The 22,930-nt window shown below is 38.1% G+C and overlaps 1 protein-coding gene across 1 annotated transcript in view; it reads right to left on the bottom strand.

The window, feature by feature from the left end:
- ECT2L (epithelial cell transforming 2 like) overlaps nt 1-22,930 on the bottom strand; it is a 65,025-nt gene that overhangs the window by 18,368 nt on the left and 23,727 nt on the right. The window contains 7 exon segments of the mRNA XM_032872998.1: nt 1,615-1,707; nt 6,606-6,734; nt 10,594-10,762; nt 12,425-12,563; nt 13,303-13,471; nt 14,315-14,567; nt 17,905-18,067. Coding sequence (XP_032728889.1) covers nt 1,615-1,707; nt 6,606-6,734; nt 10,594-10,762; nt 12,425-12,563; nt 13,303-13,471; nt 14,315-14,567; nt 17,905-18,067 — 1,115 coding nt within the window.

Raw genomic sequence — 22,930 nt, 5'->3', positions numbered from 1 at the left:
TCTTATGTTAAGAAAAAAAAAATAACCTTCAGCTTCCTAAGAACTACGTTATACTTGACAAACAAAATTCAGGGCAGCCCCCTTCCCGCCCCCGGGAGGCAGGGGACTGACGCTCAAGGAGTCCCACCCAATCCCGGCTTCTGCCTCATTCCGTCCCTTGTCACCTGAGGGCAAATGGCTTATCTTTTGAAATTGCCAGAAGAAAGCTCACAGCACTTTGTAAAATCCACCCCTTTTTTTATCTAATGAAAATGTGTCAGAAACAGTTCTCATGCTCTCTCTAGACCTGTTTCCACATTTAAATATAGCTTACTCTTTCTTCACTTTGTTAGCTGTTCTTGTGGCTTCCATATAAATTAGCACATTAGAAAAAATAGTCCTGGGGCGCCTGGGTGGCTACATGGGATAAGCCACTGACTCTTGGTTTTGGCTCAGGTCATGATCTCAGGGTTGTGAGATGGAGCCCTGTGTCAGGATCTGCACTGGGCAAGGAGCCTGCTTAAGATTTTCTCTCTCAAAGGGGAACCCTCCTACAATGGGAATGCAAGCTGGTGCAACCACTCTGGAAAACAGCATGGAGATTCCTCAAAATGTTGAAAATAGAACTACCCTATGACCCAGCAATTGCACTGCTGGGTATTTACCCTAAAGATACAAACGTAGTGATCCGAAGGGGCACGTGCACCCGAATGTTTATAGCAGCAATGTCTACAATAGCCAAACTATGGAAAGAACCTAGATGTCCACCAACAGACGAATGGATAAAGAAGATGTGGTATATATACACAATGGAATACTATGCAGCCATCAAAAGAAATGAAATCTTGCCATTTGCGACGACGTGGATGGAACTAGAGGGTATCATGCTTAGCGAAATAAGTCAATCGGAGAAAGGCAACTATCATATGATCTCCCTGATATGAGGGAGAGGAGATGCAACATGGGGGGTTAAGGGGGTAGGAGAAGAATAAATGAAACAAGATGGGATTGGGAGGGAGACAAACCATAAGTGACTCTTAATCACACAAAACAAACTGAGGGTTGATGGGGGGAGGGGGGTTGGTGGGGTGGGGTTATGGACATTGGGGAGGGTATGTGTTATGGTGAGTGCTGTGAAGTGTGTAAACCTGGCGATTCACAGACCTGTACCCCTGGGGAAAAAATATATGTTTATAAAAAATAAAATTAAAAAAAAAATAATATCTGCATCTTCAGTATCTAAGTGAAACTAATTCCAGGTGTATATTTTATCCTTGTTTTTCCTCTCAGATAATGCAGTTGAACTGGAACCTGAGCAAGCCTTCACTCTCTCTTCAGAGCTGCCGTTCTAATTTCCAAAGGAAACCACATTGATTCCGTCTCACTAAGAAGAATTGCTCTTGGTACTTGTTATTTCTCTAGATCAGCAACTATTCATCTTTAACTATTAAAAATGATGTTTTCAACAGGGTTTGTGTACATGATGGTTTGAAGCAAATATTTGTAAAAATAATCTCTTTCTAAGCACTTGATAGGACAGTGGGCAGTGGGAAATGACACATTTTGGGTAGTGACAGCATTCCTTTTGAGAGGGGATGGAAGACAGTCACGTGGTCAGCCCCCACATACACTTACTGTGCTGGTAAGAGCCGGTTGCAATTCCAGTAGGGGCAGTAAAGAACGTGCCAGTTAGTTGAGACAGCTGGGAAAGAACTTCCAGTCCTGCCTCTGCAGAGTCAAAAACACTTTCATTAGTTTACTCACAGGTTTTCCCTTGGAACCATTAAGTATTACTTAGGAACGCTAAGCTGGCCAAGCAAGACTGCTAGGATTTCTCATCTTCAATTCAAATCCCTATGGAACAGTCCGTAAGCACTTTATAGCCCACCACTAAGTGCTGAAGTCCAGACGCTTAATTAACGAGGACTAAACAACAGAGTGGAGAGACCATGCAGGAAGACTGACCTGGTGCATATTTTCAAAGTCGGAATACTCAGGACAGAGACAGAGAAAAGTCTACGTATATTTTCTAAAATAGTCTGACTCGAAGGAGATGTCTCATAAGAGGACAAGTTTAAAACTGTTGGAACAGCTCAATATGATGGTCAAACTTGAGTGTGGCATTAATTTCACCCCACCTTCAGCGACCCGGCATAAAGATTGGATTCATCATATAGACGGAATCACTTTGATCGAAATTAATACACTGGTTTATATTTTTTAATTCTTTGTGGTCTAAGAATAAACAATTACTCCAAATTGGTTGGAACAAGAAGGCAGTGGCTGAAAGGTTGGGATGTCTCTCATGTATTGGGGTCTAATCTTTTAATTGGAATGGATCAAAGAAATCAAATAGAGTCCCTAGGTATACCTACATCTGTGTAGTCAGTTGGTTTCAACAAAGATGCAAATCAAATGCACGAGAAAAGGATAGTCTTTACAAGGAATGGTGCTAGAAAAGTTAGATATCCTTAAGTTAAAAAAAAAAAACATGAAACTTCAACCCATACTTCTAAAACTCTATGAACAAACAAATAAGTCAACAGCTCAGAAATCTAAGTCAAAACTATAAATAGTTTAGAAGAAATTCTTTATTTCTAAAATAAAGAAAATCTTGTGAGCTTCAGTCAGATAGTGTCCAGATACAACATTAAAACTATAACCTAAAAAAAAATAAATTTGACTTCACAAAAATTAAGAACTTCATCTCTTCAAAAGGGACCGTTCGGAGAAGAAAAACATAAGTCACAGAGTGAGAGAAAATATTTGTAAATGCCTTTTCTAGAATACATAAAGAGTTCTTAGTAAGAAAACCTAATTTTTAAAATGAGCAGAAGATTCGGACAGACAACGCACAAACGAAAACCAATGAGTGGCAGGTAAGTGCATGAAAAGATGTTCAGCATCATCAGTCATGAAGCAAATGCAAATTCAAACCCCAATGAGATACTCCGGCACTCCCACGCGCACGGCTAACATTAACAAGACTACATACCCGTGTGGGATACTACGCAACTAGAGTTCTCATACATTGCTTGTGGAAATGTAAAATTATACAACTACTCCGGACAACAGTTCAGCCAGTGTTTAAAAAGTTAACACCGATCATATTGACCCAGCCATTCCACTCCTAGGTATTTATCCAAGAGAAATAAAAGCATATGTTCACACATAGTTTCATAGCTACTTTCTGTGTTAGGACCCGGGAACTGGAAAGAACTCAAATATCTATCAACAAGTGACTGAATAAACAAATTGTGGTATATATGTACAATGCAATAATTCCCAGCAATAAAAAAAAAAAACAAGGAGCCATTGATACAAGCATCAAACAGAGGAATCTAAAATAATTCTTCTGAGTGAAAGAAGCCTGACAAAAAAGAATGCACAGTGTATGGTCCCATTTATGGAAAATTCTATAAAATACAAACATGCATCGTGAAAGAGAGGAGATCTTTCACAACGTGGTTAATTCAGGATGGGGATAGGGAGAAGCAGGAGGGAAAAACTGCAGACTGGCATGAGGAAAATTTGGGGAGTGGTGACTATGTTCCTTATCTTGATTATTTTATGGTTTCACATAAAATATTTTCACATGTCAAAATTTATCTAAATGCTCACTTTAAATATGTACAATTTATCTGACATTATTTAGACGTTGATAAAGCTGCTTGAAATTTTTTAAAATTTTATTTATTTTATTATTTATTTTAGAGAGAGACTGTGAGTGATCAGGGGGAGGGGCAGAGGGAGAGGGGGAGAGAGAGAATCTGGAGTAGAGCCTCGCTAAGCAGCAGCAGCACCTGGGAACTTGTCAGAAATGAAAATTCTCAGCCCCCATGCCAGGCGTGGTGAGTGAGAAGTGCTAGGGTGAGATCCAGTGGTGTGTACTTTAATAAGCCTTCTAGGTGACTCAGATAGATATTACCACTTGAGAACCAGGGTTATAGTCACTATGGAGGTGTATCTAGGTTGAGTGTATACAGGTGAGGGAAAGTTTATGGTCTCGCTTTCTCTCTTTTTAGCACAGGAGTTGGCACTAGAGGTGTTCCTGGTTTGATAGGAATGACCGAAGAAAGAGGGAGGGTTGAGGCTGTCAGAGAGAACTGAGTGTGGGAATGTGGTCGTGAGGAGGTGAAAGGGGGTGGGATACAGAGCGCGAGTGGGTGCAGATTTGAGCAGGGCTGCTTCTTCCATCGGGACAGAAGGGAAGAGAGAGAATGAAGGTAAGAGGTGGGGTACGTGGTGGGTTTGGTGGTGGGAGGGAAATTCGGGCGTTTTCTCAGGGCAGTAAAAGGTGAGGTCAACAGCTGAGAGAGGTTCTTGAGAGATGGATGAAGGAGGGGAGGGGATGATGTAGTCCTCTCAGAGAGTGGGAAAGAAATTTACCAAGGAAGGTGGGGGGATTAGTTGTCAGTGCCGCAATCGCATTTGATATTTATGGCAGTGAGGTCAAGTTAGATGAATAAGAAAAGCCACAGCACTGTTTTCAACCCAGCTGCTTCGTGCAGGCAGCAGAGAGCATGCAGACGGTGGTGTTTAAGGAGCACTGGAGTTCAGCCGGAGAAAGGGAGACAAAGAAGTTCAGATTCTTTGCAACAGAGTAATGATAATGACAACCATTGAATCCACGTTTAACGAAGGAGCAGAGGATGGAGACGTGGGGACAAGAGAGTGGAAACGTGCGAGTGTGTGCATTGGAGGTCTTGACGCAAAGAGCTGACACAGTAGGAGTATTTGGAACATGGATGTTTGGAATATTTGGTGCATGTTTTGGAGGTGGTACTCAGAGAAAAATGTTGGAGATCAAGCTCTCGGAGGCCTTACAGCTACTGGGATGATAAGCTCCTGAGTGATGCCTGAGGTGGCAGAAAAGAGATTTTTGGACTGAGAAGCTGAGTTCTTTCATCAGGGTCTTGATGGCTTGTCCAGGTGGAAATTGTGTTTGATGAGTTCAGGGGATGATTTGGGGGCCAAAATGGTGGTGAGAAATTTGCTGTTCAGTGCCATCAACTTTCACTTGAGATGATTTTTAAGTCACTAAATCTATTGTTCTTCCCCCCTTTTGCCCTATTCCTGATCCCTTTCAATGCCTTATTTTCCCAAATCCTTTCTTTTTCTTCTACTCCAGTTAAAAAATTTCCTTTGCAGGGCGCCTGGCTGGCTCAGTTGGTGGAGCGTGTGACTCTTGATCTATGGTTCTAAGTTTGAGACCCTCGTTGGCTGTAGAGATTACTTAAAAAAATAAAATCTTAAAAAAAAATTGCTTTGCTTTCCTTACAAAAGTAATACTAGTTCATTACAGAAAATAGGGACAAATAGGAGATAAAAGGAAAGGAAAAATAATAAAATGAAAGAAAAGCCCCTTATCCAACTGTTGTTAATACATTTCGTCTATATCCTTCCAAACCCTTATCTATATCCTGCTGCCCTCCCCCACGCACACACAGGTGTTAAACAAAGGAATCCCACCCTCCATATTCTGATTTCAAAAGTAGGAAACCTGAAAAACACATCTGGAGATAGATGCTGTTACTAATTGTGTTATATTTCCTCCTAGATTTTTCTATGCATATTGTCTTTAGTTAAGACTACATTAATTGTCATAACTGTGTAAAAAAATTTTTATGATTTTATAATTTGTTTTCTTTTAAACCCCTTCCCATCCTTTTGTTTTTCCCTTTCCCCTGGTCAAAGCCTGCCAGAGGCATACTTGGCATGTATGAACAGTACAGGGAAATGCGAGGATTAGAGCGAACTTTAAAACTCACAGTTCCCTAAGGAATGGGAATAAGAAACTGTTTGAGAAAATTTAATTTTATACTCCCTCTGCCTTGCTCTGCTTGGCATTTAAAAAAAAAAAAAAAAAGCCCATGAATGCAGAGCTTTTATTGAACAGATGTCTAAAAAGCAAATTTGTCTTAATGTTTCTAGAGTTTCTCTTCAAGTACTGAAATCAACTTTGAGTTCTAGGGACTGATATTAGACAGATGGGCATTTAAAATGATTTCAGACCTTTGGGATCAGCAACCAGTCTCCTCTTTACCAAGCACTTGGCTGTTTTTAATATTCAAATATTATTTAAGTCTTTATTTTTATTGTATTTTTTAAGTGTATTTATTATAACTATTTACATTATTTTGATACAAGTCTTGAGGGTAAGGTGCTATTATACTAACTTTCATATGAGGAAACAGGCCCATAAACTTGCCTAAGGCCACACAGCTCAAGTGGCATGAGTGGGATTCAAGCCCAAGGTCCTTGGTCACCAAGTTCATGCTCACTCCTTCTAGGTTCAGAACACAGCAGGGAGGCTTTTCTCAGATAAATTGATTATGGGTTCAGACATTTTCCCCTGTGTAGCGGAGGCTGGTTTTATTATATTTTTCAGAAGAGCTACAGATAATATCCCTGGCTGGCTCATGTCACTAGTAACCTTATTCTGCAGGGACAGTTTCCTCAGACCACTAACCCCAGCTCTTTCCCCCTTAAATACCTGAGGGTATGATGTGTAAGAGAAAAAGTAAAAAGGAGTAAAATGTGACTGAATCATTTGAACTGAAGGCATTTCAAAAATTCCCAAAATATCACTGGGGTAGGCATGACCACTGCCTTTGAAAACTGACCTGATGCTCCAAGAGGTACAAAGAGGTCCACATGACCCCCTTCTTCTTCAGGGGCCACATAGCTTCCTAGTTTCTCCCAGAAGTCTCTCACTTCAGGTCTCAATAAGTTTCCAATACCAATTTTATAACCTGAGGAAAAACTCAAAATGTCATATTAGTTTGTAACTTTATCATGAGCAGAAACTCTTAAGACTCTGGGAAAATGCAATCCTAATTCAAAAAGCTAGAGTCTGGGGGTGCCTGGGTGGCTCAGTGGGTTAAAGCCTCTGCCTTCAGCTCAGGTCATGATCCCAGGATCCTGGGATCGAGCCCCGCATGAGGCTCTCTGCTCAGCGGGAAGCCTGCTTCCTCCTCTCTCTCTGCCTGCCTCTCTGCCTACTTGGGATCTCTGTCTGTCAAATAAATAAATAAAATCTTAAAAAAAAAAAAAAAAAAAGCTAGAGTCTGCTCGTAAGAGCCTGATCTGGAGCTTGCCCATGCTCTCATGCTGCACCATATTAGGGCCACAAAAGGACTCCTGCACGGCCCACACTCTCCTTCACGTTGTGGATTTACTGGACGCTGTGCACTTAGTTTTAGGACCTTGTCTCTCGGCCTTCACTGAGCAGCAGTGTGCATTAGCAGGCTACCGGCGGCATCAGGGAAGGTGGCCAGTCACGTCCTGCCATGTTTGCCACCAAGTTGCAAAGTGAAGATGTCAGCCAAAAAAATAAGTCATTCAGAACAGAAGACTCCCAGAAGGTGGTAAACATCACTGAAACTCTTACTTCCTGGGACTTCTGTATGATGATTCAGTGAATCTCTATGTGTCTAGGCCCATTTCTAAAGGTGTCCCGGAGACTCTGAATTCTTAAATCCCAGGAACGAAGTGAAAACAAAGTCAGGCAAGAATCCCAACACTTCACTTCTTTCCATTGAGACATCTAGGTACAGAATGAAAGGACCTCTTCAGATGCCTGGAGTAAGAGATTTCATTTTGTTGTTGGTTTTAAGACAAAAGCTCCTGGGGAAACACCACGATTATTAAAAGGGAAACTTTAGTTTTCAGTTATTTTGTTATGTTACTCTTGATTTAAAAAAAAAAAAAAAACAACAGTGTGGGACGCCTGGGTGGCTCGGTCAATTAAGCATTCGACTCTTGAATTCCATTCAGGTCATGATCTCAGAGTGTGAGACTCAGCCCTGCATCCGCTCTGTGATGGGCGTGTAGCCTACTTAAGATTCTCTCTCTCTCCCGTTACTATCTCTCTCTATATATATATATCTCTCTCTCTCCCCCAATCCCCCTTAATAAATAAATAAATAAATAAATAAATAAGAAAACAAAAGGCAAAGTTTGGAAATCTTTCTCATGTGCAGAACAAAAAGTCTGAGATGTTAGAAAACCCTAACGGGTCCTTCTACTCCATGAGAGGTAAACCTACTACACTACAGTATAAATTTGTAATCAATACCTCTCCTCTCCGTCATTTAGAGAAAAGCTACCATGTAATTAATCATAAATATATACCCCACACAACAACTAGTGCTGTGCTTTACTTTTGGGCAAATATATAAAATTTGATGTGGAATACAACTTGTTTCAGGCATAGGTAAACTAAACAAGAAAAGACAAAATAAGGTAACAATAAATCAAAAGTAGTTTGTTAATAAAGTTTACTAAAACTATTCCAAGCATGCTGAATTCTAGCGGTAAGCAAGTCTTCTTGCTCAGCTATAGGCCCCAAGAGTTAAAACCAGAAATAGACAAGACTGCTGAACTCATGCTTCAACGAAAACCCATTACGCATATTTCTTTTTTGCACTTTCTCAAGGAATTGATGAGATGTTTTGCAATGACTGGAGCATTCCATTCAGAAGGAAAAGCCCTGATAGCAATGGAATGCCTAGAAGACCACATACCCCCAGGTCCCTTTCCCTGCCTGTGATCGTGGGCTGAATAAATCCCTACCCCCACTCAGGATCACATGCTGCCTGCCTGCTCCCTGGCACGTACCCCGCTGAACTTGTCTCCATAAAACTCCAGTGTCTATCTTGTAGGTGGAGAGGTCAATTGTTAAGGGTTGAGCCTGCCACTTCCCCTGGCTACTGGCACCCAAAATAAGTTTTTTTCCAAACCCTTGTCTCTTGCACTCAAGAGACAACGCACTTTGCTTGCCAGGAATTTATCTGAGTTTGTTCGGCAACAGTGTTGACAAACCCAGCCAGGAGCTAAGCTTTCGAATCGTACAGCCCTCTTGGGATTCCCCCAGATGGAGCAGTTGGCCCCGGCAGAGCACCAGGCTTTCCTGCTCGTTTCCCGAGTTAGCAGCTGGGACAGATCACTGGATAAAGTAGCCACAGAGACAGTATTTGATGGGTGATTCAGGTACCCACTGTGCCATTTTAGGGGGTCCCTGCCAGCTGGATCCTTGACCATCTTATTCCCTTTCTCCCCTCCTCTCACAAAGATGGAAGATTTCATGCTAGTAAACCTTAAAACCTTTCTATCTTAGGTATAACAAGGAAAGATGTAAGTTATAGTATAAAGAAGAGTAGAAGCTGAAAATTTAATTCTAAAACAGTCATCATCTCCTTCCCTATGAGAAGGATAACCATTGGCATTTTTAAAAGATGATCCTTAAAGAGTTAATGGTATCAGCCAATCCTTTTCTTTGTGGAATAAGCCATTTGGAAGTATAATAAATGCTGTTCGTGTACACCAACTTATAGATCATGGGTTTTGCTGCTATTAAAATTGCTACACTTTCATCAAACTTGAAGCTTTTGTGCATCAAAGAACACAATAAATAGAGTAAAAGGCAGCATACAGAACCGGACAAAATATTTGCAAACATCTGATAGGATTAATTTCTAAACTGTATAAAGTATGTCTAAACTCAATGGAGAATATCAAATAAACCCAACAGAAAATGGGCAAAGGACTTCAATAGATGTAGATAAAGAAGATATACAAATAGCCAATATGCATACAAAAAATGCTCAACATCACTAATCAGTAGACAAATGCAAATCAAAGCCATAATGAATATCACCTTAAACCCATCAAGATAGTTACCGTCAACTAAAAACAAAGAAAAACACAGAATATAACAAATGTTGGTGAGGATGTGAAGAAATTGGAGCCCTTGTGCACTGTTGGTGAGAGTGGAAAATGGTATAGCCACATGGAAAATAGTATGGAGGTTCCTCAAAAAATTAAAAATAAAATTACCATGTAATTCTGCAATCCCATGTATGGATATATATCCAAAGCAATTTAAAGTAGAATCTCAAAGAACTGTCTGCACACTCAGTGTTCATAATAGTGCTATTTCTGATAGCCAAGAGGTGGAAGCAAGCTATGAAATTTGCCATCAGCAAATGAAAGGATAAACAAAATGTGGTCTATACATACAATGGAATATTATTCATCCTTAAAAAGTGAAGGAAATCCTATCTTAAGCTACAACGTGGATGAAACTTGATGACATTATGTTAAGTAAAATAAGCCAGTCACAAAGTGAAATACTGTATGTTTCACTTATGTAAGGTACGTAAAGTTGTCAAATTCATAGGAACAGAAAGTAGAATGGTAGTTCTTAGGAGTGGGAATAAGCGGGAAAAAGGAAGTTCTTATTTAATGGTGTGATGCTTAATTTTACATATCAACTTGACTGGGCCATGGGGGTGCTCAGATATTTGGACAAACAGAATTTTGGATGTGTCTGTGAGTGTGTTTGGGAATAAGGTTAATGTTTGACTAGACAGACTGAGTAAAGCAGATTACTCTTCCCAGTATGGGTGGGTCTCACCCAATCCATTGAAGGCCTGAATAGAAGAAAAGGGTCGACCCTCCCTTGAATAAGAGGGAACTCCTCCTGTATGACTGCTTTGAGCTGGGATATCAACTCTGTTAGCAAACTTAAATACTGTTCTGAAGGTCATACATGTAGACAAACACCACATTCGTGCAAAGTTGGTTGTTGCTTTCAATCTCCAGGCTTACCTTGGAGGAAATTGATTTCTCTGCTGTCTCCATCACTAAATATCCCCATACTCTGTACCTTCTGCCCATCCAGAGCTTTTTCTATGAGATAAAGCAGACTCTCCAAGGTTAAGCCGCTGTGTTCGTACACCACAAAAATGATACCTGCCTTAATGCTCTCCACCACCATCTAGAAAATGAAACCAAAGCCCATTATTTTAGAATATTTATTCACAAAATAAATAAAATGGGTATGTAATCTGCTGTGACTTTTAAACACTTTTTTTCCAGAAATTATAGAAAAAGGAAGATAAACTTTATCATTTGTTGGTTTCTTTTTCAATGATTTTAATTCTTTTTTAATTATGAGAAGAAAATTAAGTACACTTGTAACTCCAGCACTCAGAGATAAATATTATAACAAGTTAAATTATTTTCTTCTAGCCTTTTTATCATTGTACATACCCATGAAGAGACATAGATGCATCTCTTAAAAAAATACTCAAATTGAGATAATATGATTTTGCAATGGACTTTTAAAACAGATTTAAAGTTTTCCTCTTAATCATGAATTTCTGAATTATCAATATTGATTGATTAAATATTTTCCATTTAAATAAATACGAAAACCACTATGCTTTGAACTCAGCAACCAAATAAACTTTTCATTATGGTAACGTTAATTCACTAGCAGAGACAGTTTGGAAAGTCATTAAAGTCAATGATTTTTTTTTTCTCCCAAACCTCATGCAACTTCTGAAGGTCACAGTTCAAACTGAGCAGAGGACTACCACCTGGTTATGTCCTGTTTTTTGCCTAAGAACCCAACACATTCATAATAAAAAGTAATCACGGCATAGACTTATGTAAAGAAGACAAATAGGAGAATGAACTTACTTTGAACTATACTTTTCACCCATACTCTGTCACTGGTTATCCTTTGTGCCCAGCCTGATGCCCATTATTACACATTAGGAAACTATTTGGGGCCCATATGGAGGTCAAAACTCTGATCTTGCTTTCATATGGATCCCTGGAGCTGGCTGGTTATAAATGATCTGAGTCAATTTCTAGATGCCCAGAAAGAATACTGATTTCGTATCTTGAAAGCAACCATTTTGTTACAAGGAGGAAATTTTTTAAAAACTTTCTAAGTAGGCCAATGAATGGAACCTACGGAATGTCATCCCTTACATATGTCCCTCTTTGTGCGTCATATATACACATGTATATGTGCATGTCATAGACACACATGTGTGTCATATATCCATGGTGTCATATATGCATATACACATACTCACGTACCTATAAAAATACATGCTTCTACGTCTTCATTGTGCTTCCTTCATTTTTATTACTTATATTCAAATTAAAATATATAACTTTATTATAAAAAGAACATAATTTAATGGCACCTCCCTGAATAGACCACAAAATAGAATTTCTGACATTTTTCTTGTGAGAAATGATGGTTATACGATAGTATTTAGTTCCTTGGGCATTGCAAAGAGGTTTTAAAATAATCCTTAATCACCTTGCTCTTTTTTGGGATAAGTGCAACAAATTCAGTTCAATAAGAATTCACCAGATACTTAACTAAATGCAAGGTAGTTTTGGCCTCTAATGCTTTTTTAAAAGTAATTTTGATTTATGGTTATCTTTACTGCTTCTGATTTTTAAAAGTGCTCTGGGTCTGTAAATTTCCACTTAGACCATGTTCCTTTTAGAAGAGGAATCATTTTCATACATATGGAGGCCAAAAGATTGTTACACATCCTCCCATCTAGATGAAAAACAAAACAAAATAAAACACCCAACTCAGAAAAGGGCAGGCCTCCTAACAAACTCTTACCTCAAATGCAGGAATCCGAGATGATATTAGTAAGAAGTGGGGCTGGGACACATATGAAGAGCTGTCATCATTTTTCTGAACTCCACGCCAAGTCTTCTTCAATAATGAAGGGTAGGAATGGCTTCCAGAAACATTGCTTCTGTAGGGAAAAGAAGGGAATAAGTGAAGCGTAAATTACCTATTAACTGGATTTTGATAACTGAGCACCAAAGTGTTGTCTGGGCATCAGTTATACTGAACAAGGCACGTGGCCTTTCGGAACTCAGTCGCTCCCTGCAGTTTTGGGGGACAACAGCAAATGGGGCTCCGGGGTGGGGTGGGGCCAGAGCTGGCTTCTGGGCTTCTCTTCCTCCATTCATGGGATACTGGAAAGGTCTCCTGGAACTTATTTAGCTTTGTTGGGCACTTAAAATGAATGTAGTGACATACTGAGGGGTTCAAAATGACATTTTAAAAGAACAGCTGAGAGATTTAAAAATTTCCTAGATCATCTGGTTCTCCCAGCTTTCTAAATAATGTCTCCATTCTCTTACCCTTACTCCCACATTCCCATTTGGATACACTTACTCCAGGAAAATCAATTCTGAAAACAAAAATGTTACTTTTGCTCAATAAATTGCACAGAAAATGTACTACATCACAGCCTCTTTGCAGGGCCAAGAATATTTGAAATATAAAATTTGAATGTTACAGATTTCCCTCAGAAAACATGTCAAAGACCACTGCTTTTAAAGATTAAAGAGTTATTTCTATTGCTATCTCATAGGATATGAGCCAGATAATTATACAAGCTCCCTGCGAGTTAGCTAAATTATTCTAGAATGAATTCTTGGTATCATGGGATGGTCTTGAGCCTTCAGGAGATGGAGGTTGCTTACCGCTTGGGCAAAGCTTGTAAGGATGCCAAAATTAGCTGTTTCTCCAAAGCTTCATGTAATCCCACTCGATCCCTCAGAGCCTGGGAGAGCCGTGGCTGGCATTTGGATTTTAACAATCTAGAGCAGCGTGTTCCGCTCACCCAAGGGGGTCGAACTTTGAATAACTCCTCTGAAAAACAAACAGCAGCAGCCTCTGTAGTTTACTTCATGCTTCTCTCGGCCAAGTCTACATAGATAAAGGCATCAAAAATAAAGCCGTACCAGGGCACTATTCCAAATGGCAATAATTATAGCCCTTTTTACAGACTCTATTTGGATTTCTTATCCTCTCGGCTTCAAGTTGTGGCTCCAAGTTACCAGTCCTGTCAGGTCAAGAAACAAAGCTCAGAGAACGAACACCTCTTTTCTTGTGGAAAGCAGTTAATCGATTTACAGGTTTCACATCCATTTCTGCCCTTCGTCTTGGCTTCAAGTAATCTCCCGTTTGTTATGATCTCACAGAGGGTGAGTCAGTGAAAAGAAGATGGCAGGACTCCAGTCACTTTTGTTGTTCTGTTGTGCACTGTGCAAATCAGAAGGCTTCTCTGAGAGAGGCTCTTACTCTTCTTCCCTCCCTACTTTTCTTCTTTTAATGCCGTTCTTCCTGCTTCCATTCCCAGTTTCACCTCTCCCCTCTATTGCTAATCTCAATTCTTCTCTTCTGCACCTATTTCCTTGTTTTTGCCTACGTTCCTTGTTCCCTCTCCTTGTTGTTGTTTTCATCTCTGATTGTAACCAGAGGAATATGGAGGCACCGATATTGGACTTTCTGTATCTCATCTAAAATCTTTTTTCTTACTCATGAACTTGAAATATACGGGGAGGGGGTGGGGAGAGGAAGAGCTTGCTTTAGAGAACGCCACCTACACACTCTTCCAGAAAGACCTAGCTATCCTCCAGTGTGGGAATCTGTATGTAAATCCATTTGTTTCTACAATAGTTGGGTAAGATATCATTTTAAAATGCTACTTACTCTTATGTAGTGCAATTTTCTCCCAAATTATTTTTCTTAAGCACTTTTCTCTTTGTCTCTCCAGCAGCTCCTCATCTTCTGTTTTGGGCTCGTTCAGGGTCCCATAGACAGCAGAGGCTTCCCTAGGTGTTAGCCAATCTAAGCTCGACACAGATGCAATATAATGACGCTTCCAAGCACCGTACTCGTTATCCGTTGGCGTATAGGGCAGAAACCACCCAAACCTAATGCATTTGGGCATCCATAAGCAGTCCTACAAAAAAAGAAAGGAGAAATATAAATTGCAAGAAATTTTTAAGGACCGTTTCCTCGTAATAATGTTTCCGGCTATGCAGATAATTTTTCTTTACATTGGGATTTCTGGTGTGGCTGACTTGTCATCTAAATTGGACACAAACAAAAAAGAAGCATACCTCACTCCGTACAAGAATAGTCTTTGATCACAATATATGTTATATATGAATAAACGTATTAGTCATCTTTTGCACCTGGTCCCACAGCATTTGGTTAACCCTAATAGTAAAAAATAGTAGTAAAAAATCAGTTTGTTTCAGACCAGACCTCCCCCTGGGAACACCTTCAGTTGAACCATATGATATTGCCAATACACAACCAGCTTTTATAAGTGGAAACAGCAAATTTCATGTGGTTTAATTGAATTAAGCATCTAGACAAAATACCATAAAACAATTATTTGAAGGCCTGTAGAGCTACCAGTGCAATAAGGGCTCCTGCGAACATGACCCCAGAGAGAAGGGAAACCAAAGAGGTAAGCCTGATCCCTGGCATTTGACATTTCAAGGCATTTGACAGTTCCAAAGTAAAGCTCAGGCTGAGAAGAAGAGCAGAAAATTATGGCTGAAGGACATGGAACCTAAAAAGTATTCTCACAAGGAAGAAAGGAAACAAATTTAAATTCAGGGCCCACTAAGGGGAAAAGCCCTAGTAATCACACCAGGCTTTCAGTTGAGATGGTTATCAGCAAGGGTAAGGAATTACGCAACCTCTCACAAAGACTGAAACTAGTTTTAAAATATCTTCTTTTCTGACTGGATTTAAGTGATCTATTCCTAGCCTAACCAAATGCCAGAAGCAAAACCAAATTCTCTCAGGAGGAAGAGAACATCAAGCCGAGGCTCAAATTATTGTATCGATATTTTATATCTAATATCTAGTATCCAATACCAGCCACACAAAAGGATAACAATTGTTTGTTTCTCCTTTTGTCATTTATTATTTTTTATTAAATAGAGAGAGACCCTCAGGAGAACCATACGTTGTAATTGTTAGGCAGGAACTTAAAAAATAAACAGTCCTATAATTAATATGTCGAAGAAGTTAAATGGCTAGGTGAGAATTGTGGCAAAAATAATCAAATCAACATTGTAGAACTGAAAAATATAACTGAAATTTAAAACTCAATGGACCAGTTTAAAAGCAAATTAGAATCCAGCTAAAGAGATAATTTGTAAACGAAAAGCTAGAAGTAAAACCCAGGTAGAAACACTGAAGGCCAAAAAGATGGAAAAGACACAAAAAACAACATGAAACTTGTGGGAGATGGTAAATCAGTCTAACATGTAAGTATTGGAATCCCACAAGAAAAAGAACAAAAATAGGGCAGAAACAATATATATATATATATATATGGAGATGCTGTGTGAGAACTTATCAAAACTGATGGACATTAAATCTCAGATTCAAAAATCACCGAAAAACATAAAGTAGAAGAAACACACACACACACACACACTTCTGGGTACATCATAATAAAATTGTGGAAAACAAAAGATAAGACAGAGAAAAAAAAACCCTAAAAGCAGCTAGAGAAAATAAAAATATTGCTATTAAAGGAACAATAATAAGACTCCCTACTTCTCAAAAAAAAAAAAAAAAAGGTTTATGGAAGACAGAAAACAATAGAAAAATTTCAAAGTTCTACAAAATTAACTGCCAACCTAGCATTGAAATTCCCTGTGAAAATATCCTTCAAATACGAACGTAAAACAAGATATTTTCAGACAAAAATAAGAGAATTTGTCAGCAGCAAGTTGCACTAGAAGGAATATTCAAGAAAATTCAAACGGAAAATGATCCCAGATGGAAACTCAAGAGATGCAGGAAGATATATGACAACAGAAAAAGTAAATATGTGGTTACTTATAAGTAAATATTGACTATATCAAATAATAGTCGTGATGTGTGTGTATAAATAAATATACATATATATAAATTTAAATGTATGTATTTTATGTGTGTATAAAATTAAAATATTTGACAACAGTATTGAAACTGGGTGGGAAGGGGACTGAAGGGGAATAGAGAGAGTTAAAGGGTCCTAAGCTCTTTGCATTATCTCAGAAGTGGTTAAAAAAAAAAAAGGCCCTAGGGACGCCTGGGTGGCTCAGTTGGTTAAGCGGCTGCCTTCGGCTCAGGTCATGATCCCAGCGTCCTGGGATCGAGTCCCACATCGGGCTCCTTGCTCGGCAGGGAGCCTGCTTCTCCCTCTGCCTCTGTCTGCCTGTGCTCGCTCACTCTCTCTCCCTCTGTCTCTGACAAATAAATAAATAAAATATTAAAAAAAAAAAAAAAAAGGCCCTAGGATGAGTGCCGTAATCCTAATATAGCCATGAGAGAACTGCTAAATAATTTATAATTAACAACTTAAAAAACATTTATGTACTCTAAAAGACAATTTTTAAAAAGCCAATAAAATAACTGGAACGAACAAAAAAAAATAACAGTAAAATGGCTGACTGAAGCTTAAATAGATCCGTATGTACACACACGTAAATACAAAATCACCCTAGCTAAAAGCCCAAGATTGCCAACTGTTAGATAACAAGCACCAACAGCTATATTCTGTTTACAAGACCTATTCCTTAAAGATAAGGACATAGGTTGAAAGGAAAAAACAGTGCAAACCCTTCGCCCAGGTTCTTAAATGCTGTAAATCTAGGGCTCACGGTTGGTTTGCGCGTGGCCTCTCCATAGAGAGCTAAGTACTGTCTGAGCTCAGAAGCTCAACGCAAGCCAACCCTGGGAAGTCTGCTCACGTTGAAGAGGTAAATTACTGACGTGTCCTCAAAGTATGTCTGCCATGACATTTTATTAAATCTTTAAGAAGAAAAAGAGACAAATAGGGCAGAGACAGAATTAATGGCAGAGGATGTTGAAAATCTCTTCAACAGATGTTAGCCAAAGAGCGATCAAAGGACACTGCGGTGCAATAACAATTTTCAGGGTAAGTTATCACAGGCAAAATAATATCATATAATAACCACAGCTTACCTAATATCTCATGAAAAAAGTGGACGTCTTTAGTCAAGATAAAACATTTTCTAGATAATTAAATTGAGTAATATGAGGTTATTAAAATTACAAGAATTATTAGAATAGTGTATATCCCCTTACTTACAAAATAAATTCTTGTATTTAACTTATCCCCATTTTTTTTCTCTGAAGGGTAAGTTAATTATGGTTCAAATACCCTCCGTTATTATCTACAGGGAAGGAAGGTAACTCAACTGCCGAATGACAGAATACAGTGGTATTTGGGCCCTATTACAGAGAAGTGACAAGTAGTAAACCTGTTCAGTTAAAAACTTCCAGGGCCAGCTGACTTGTGCAGCTGCACACAGATCTTTCGGATTCAGAAAGGAAAAGATATAGAGAGAAATGAAGCGCGGTAACACTGTAGAGAAATCCACTTTGGCCACTTGCGTCCTTTCTGAAAACCAGTCTTGGACAAACCTAAAAAGAAAGATAACAGAAATGTAGTTCAGAACACTAGTGTCTAAAACCGATCGAAAATCCAGTATAAATATTGGTCCTTATTCTTTCTAGAATCCTCTAAATATATATATAAAAAAATGAAATCCTAAGTAACATAGGGCTAGATTTTTAAAAATATTATATCGACTTTCACTGATCCATTCTAAAGAGGAAATGAATAATAAAAATAGCTGAAATCCACAGAGAAAAAATCTGAAATACATTTAAGCTGTAAATGTGGATTTTCTTTTTTTCTTTTAACTCCAAATTCAATAAATCAGCAAGTCCTGTCAGCACTACAAATACCTACCCCCAAACCCAGCCACCTCTCTCCATACCCATTGCTGTCAGTCTAGTGCAAAACACATCCCCCTCCATCCTGCACAACTGTAACAGCTGTACAGTCCCTCCTGATGGTCTCCCTGCTTCTCTTCTTCCCAGGGTCCATTCTCTACACAGTAGCTCAAGTGGTATTTTTAAAAATGTAAATTAGATAGCATCACTCATGCAAGTAAAACCCTGTGAATTCCTGGTGCAATTAGAATAAAAACCTATAGTGACTACATCACACTTAGTGGTGAAATATTAATTCCTTCCCCCTAACATCAGGAACAAAGCAAGAATGTTCATTCTCATCACTTCAATTTAACAGGTACAGGAGGTCTTAGCCATTTCAACAAAGCAGGAAAAAAAGTAAAAAATATACATATTGGAAAGGAAGCAGTAAAACTATCTCAATTCATGTATGCGGAATCTACAAAACCACCATTTAAATTGTTGAACTTATTAGTATAAAATTGTGAAGGTTTTCCTTTATCTTTATCATCTTTATGGTATCTAGAACAATATTTCCTTTTTCATTCCTGATATTGGCAATTTGTGTTTTCTCTTTTAGCTTGCTTATTCTTGCTAAGAGTTTATCAATTCTACTACTATTTAAAAGAAAAAAAAAACAGCTTTTGTTTTCATAGATGTTCTCTATTCATTTTCTATTTTACTGGTTTCCACTCATTATGTTTTTCCTTCTACTTAGTTTGGATGTGATTTATTTTTTTCTAGTTTTTTTTTTTAATCTAGTTATTTAAGGTGGAAATTTAGAAAGCCCCTTTTTCCTTTTCTAATATAAGAAATTAAATAATATACTTTCCTCTAAGCTGTGCTTTAGCTACATCCTACCCATTTAGATGTGTTGTATTTTCATTTTCAATCAATTTGAAATATTCAAATTTCCCTCATGATTTCTTCTTCAGCCACAGGTTACTTATAAATGAGTTAATTTCCAAATATTTGGGATTTTCTTGATATTTTATATATTTTTTGATATTTTATATTTTTTAACCTCAAATTTTATCAAATTATTGTTTAAAAATATACTTATTAGATTTTAATAGTTTTGAAATGTACTGAGTCTTATTTTTTGAACTAGGAAATTCTGTATCTTAGTGAAAGTTATTTTGATCATAAAAAACATATGTTTGGAAGTTGTTGGGTTTAGTTTTCTATAAATATTAGGTCAAGGTGGTTGAAAAGATTACTCAGTTCTATATTCTCCCTGATTATTTTTTGTTTAATTGTTCTATTATAATTCAGTCAGTTTTGTTTCATGTAATTTGAAACTCTATTATTTGGTCCATACATATTTATAATTGTTATGACTTCCTGGTGAATTGATCCTTTTCTTTTTATAAAATGTCCTTCTCTGTCTTTCTGTGAATATTCCTTGTCTTGAAGTCCATTTTGTCTGATATTAATATTACCATCCTACTTTTATATGCTCAGTATTTGTTAGCATATCTTCTCCTATCCTTTTACTTTCAACCAGTGGATGTCTCTATATTTACAGTGTATCCTTTGTGGTCAGTATACAGTTGGATCTTGCTTTTTGTTTTTTTGTTTTATTTATTTATTTTTTTAAAGCTCATTTGGCCATCACTGTCTTTTGTTTGAGGGTTTAGTCCACTTATATTGAATATAATTATTGATACAGTTGAATCCAGGTCTTGATTTTGTTCTTTGTTTTTATTTTCCATTTGTTTTATGGAAAATGTATTCCTCCTTTCCTGCCTTGGTTTGAGATAATGAATTTTTGTACTCCATTTAAATTCGTTTGTTGGCTTTTAAGCATTCATCTTGCATTATGCAAGTAAGTTGTTGCTAGGAAGTGCAGTATGCATCCTTAGCATTTCATAATCTATTTCAAATGAATATTCGTATAAACTTAAAGAACAGTGCAATGGTATAGTTCTTGCTATCCTTTATGCTTTTGTTATAATACTGCACCTACTTACGTTATAAGCCCTATAATAAACTGATTTTGCTTTACACAGTCATATATCTTTAAAATAACTTGAAAATTTTATGTTTTTCCACACATTACCATTTCCTTGTAAATCAAGTTTCCATCTGGTATCAATTTCCTTAGCCTGAAGAATTTCTTTTGGCATTTCTTCACTGCACATCTTCGGACAATAAATTTTATCAGTTTCCTTTTATCTGAAAATATCTTTATTTCACCTTAATATTTGTAGTACAATTATGAGATGCGTTAATCAATTTTAATAATTGTCATCTTGCAGCCAGTCTGGTTTCTGCTGTATCATCTTCTCCTCTTCTTCTCCCTCCTCCTCCTTCACTCCTATTTTATTTTAAAGCAAATCTAAGACATCGTATCACTGTATTCATTCCACCCACTTAGATGTGGTGTATTTTCATTATCATTCAATGTGAAGTATTCTAATTTCCCTTGTGATTTCTTCTTTGATATTTCAGTGTGCCTCAGTAAACAGCAAGAGCGTTTTTAAAAAAAATCATATGCTATAACCATCAACATGCTTAAACAAATTCAACAATAATTTCCTAATGTGATATCTACTTTAACTTTTTTAAAAGATTGATTGATTGATTGATTTCAAGAGAGGGAGGGAGAGAGCATGCGCACATAGGGAGAGGAGAAGAGGGAGAGGGGAAGCATGCTTCCTGCTGAGCCCAGAGCCTGACCTGGAGCCCCATCTCACCAACCTAAGATCATGACCTAAGCTGAAACCAAGAGTTGGTTGCTCAGCTGCTCAACTGACTGAGCCACTGCAGCCCTGCTGTGATATCTATTTTAAAAACTTCTTAAAAATATGGCATCCATTGAGAAAACTTCTTTTTTTTTTTTTAAGATTTTATTTATTTATTTGACAGACAGAGATCACAAGTAGGCAGAGAGAGAGGTAGAAGCAGGCTTCCCACCGAGCACAGAGCCCAATGTGGGGCTTGATCCCAGGACCCTGGGATCAGGACCTGAGCCAGGGCAGAGGCTTTAACCCACTGAGCCACCAGGTGCCCCGAGAAGACTTCTTTTTTAGATTTTATTTTATTTTATTTCAATCTATTTTATTATTATTAATATTATTATATATTATCATATATTACTATATAATATTAATATTTTATTATTATTTAATTTAATTTAATTTTAAGGATTTTATTTACTTATTTGAGAAAGAGCGAGCGTGAGCTGGGAGGAAGGGTAGAGGGAGAAGCAGGTTCCCCACTGAGCAAGGAGCCTGAGGCAGGACTCGATCCCAGCACCTTGGGATCATGACCTGAGCCGAAAACAGACACTTAACTGACTGAGCCACCCAGGAGCCCCCATTAAGAAAACTTCTTACATTACTCCGCGCATGCCACCTAACCACAAATGGATCTTGAATGTACGGAAAATCCAAGGCTCCAGCAAAATGATCGTCTTCAAGGCTATATAGGCCTTAGACCCAAGAGACATTTTACGGCCCACAGAGGAGGCTCTGCTGACCCTGTCGTCACCAACTACCAAAAAAGAGATAATACCTGATTGCCCTCTTTAGATACTGGCAATAAACATCGGTTATAGCCCCAAACCACCAAATAAGTCATCATATTTGAATAAGACTCACTGGAACAAAAAAGTTTGGAAGTAATCGCATGTTGGTAAGTCAGACTCTTCTCTGGAACCACTAATGTCCTCCAAACTCAGTAACATTATAGATGATTGTGGTCAATCTCACGGCTGATTGGAGATGTTGGCAATAAGGATTTAGCAGAACTCCTTTATCTCAAGCCATTGGTACTCCAGAATTATTTCTCATGGCTCAGTGGCCACTGCTGCCCTGGTACCAGGTTCTAATGGACACAGATAAACTCACTGAAAGAAAAGTCCTATCTCTGAATAGCTCTCATTCTGCAGTGTGTCTTCTCTGACTTTCTCTGACCTCTAAATGCATACACTAAATTCCCACAGGGTGGGTCAAGCCCAGAAAGTTCCAAAGTGAAATGAAAATGATACCTCCAATTAGGAACAAAAAGAGCTTAGTTACCTTCATAAACAAGCTGCTGAACACCCAGGAGACCCAGAGACAGTCCTCACCACTAATTTACCCAAACTGCTGGCCTAACTGGGGCCTCATCCATAAATCTTGGGAAAAGGAAAAATTCGAGCTTGCAACAGAACACCAATTAATAATACATGTAGAAGCAATTAAGAAGTTAGAAAATGAGCACTTGGCCACTATCACAGTAAATAATTACATCAGAAGAGAGTCATCAATGGAGACTAAAATTGGTGGGTGAAAATACGATGAGGAACAGGGTATTTGCATAGATTCTAATACTTTTAAATTAATTTAAAATTAATCACTCAAAGACTTTTTAGTTACTTATTAATTATTAACACAGTACTTAATAATGAATCATCTTAACCAAGTGATAAGTCAACATCACAAGCCATGGGACAAATCGACATCATATGCCCCTAGTGTGATCTGCTGAGTGTCCCTTCTGTGTAATTCCTGCCAAGAAGGCAAAACCTGAATGTAATCT

Source organism: Lontra canadensis, unplaced genomic scaffold (assembly GCF_010015895.1).
Source record: "Lontra canadensis isolate GAN:19392208 unplaced genomic scaffold, GSC_riverotter_1.0 scaffold47, whole genome shotgun sequence".
In the NCBI taxonomy this organism is placed as follows: Eukaryota; Metazoa; Chordata; class Mammalia; order Carnivora; family Mustelidae; genus Lontra; species Lontra canadensis.
The sequence above is the reverse complement of the archived record's forward strand: the minus strand, read 5'-3'. Positions and strand labels throughout refer to the sequence as shown.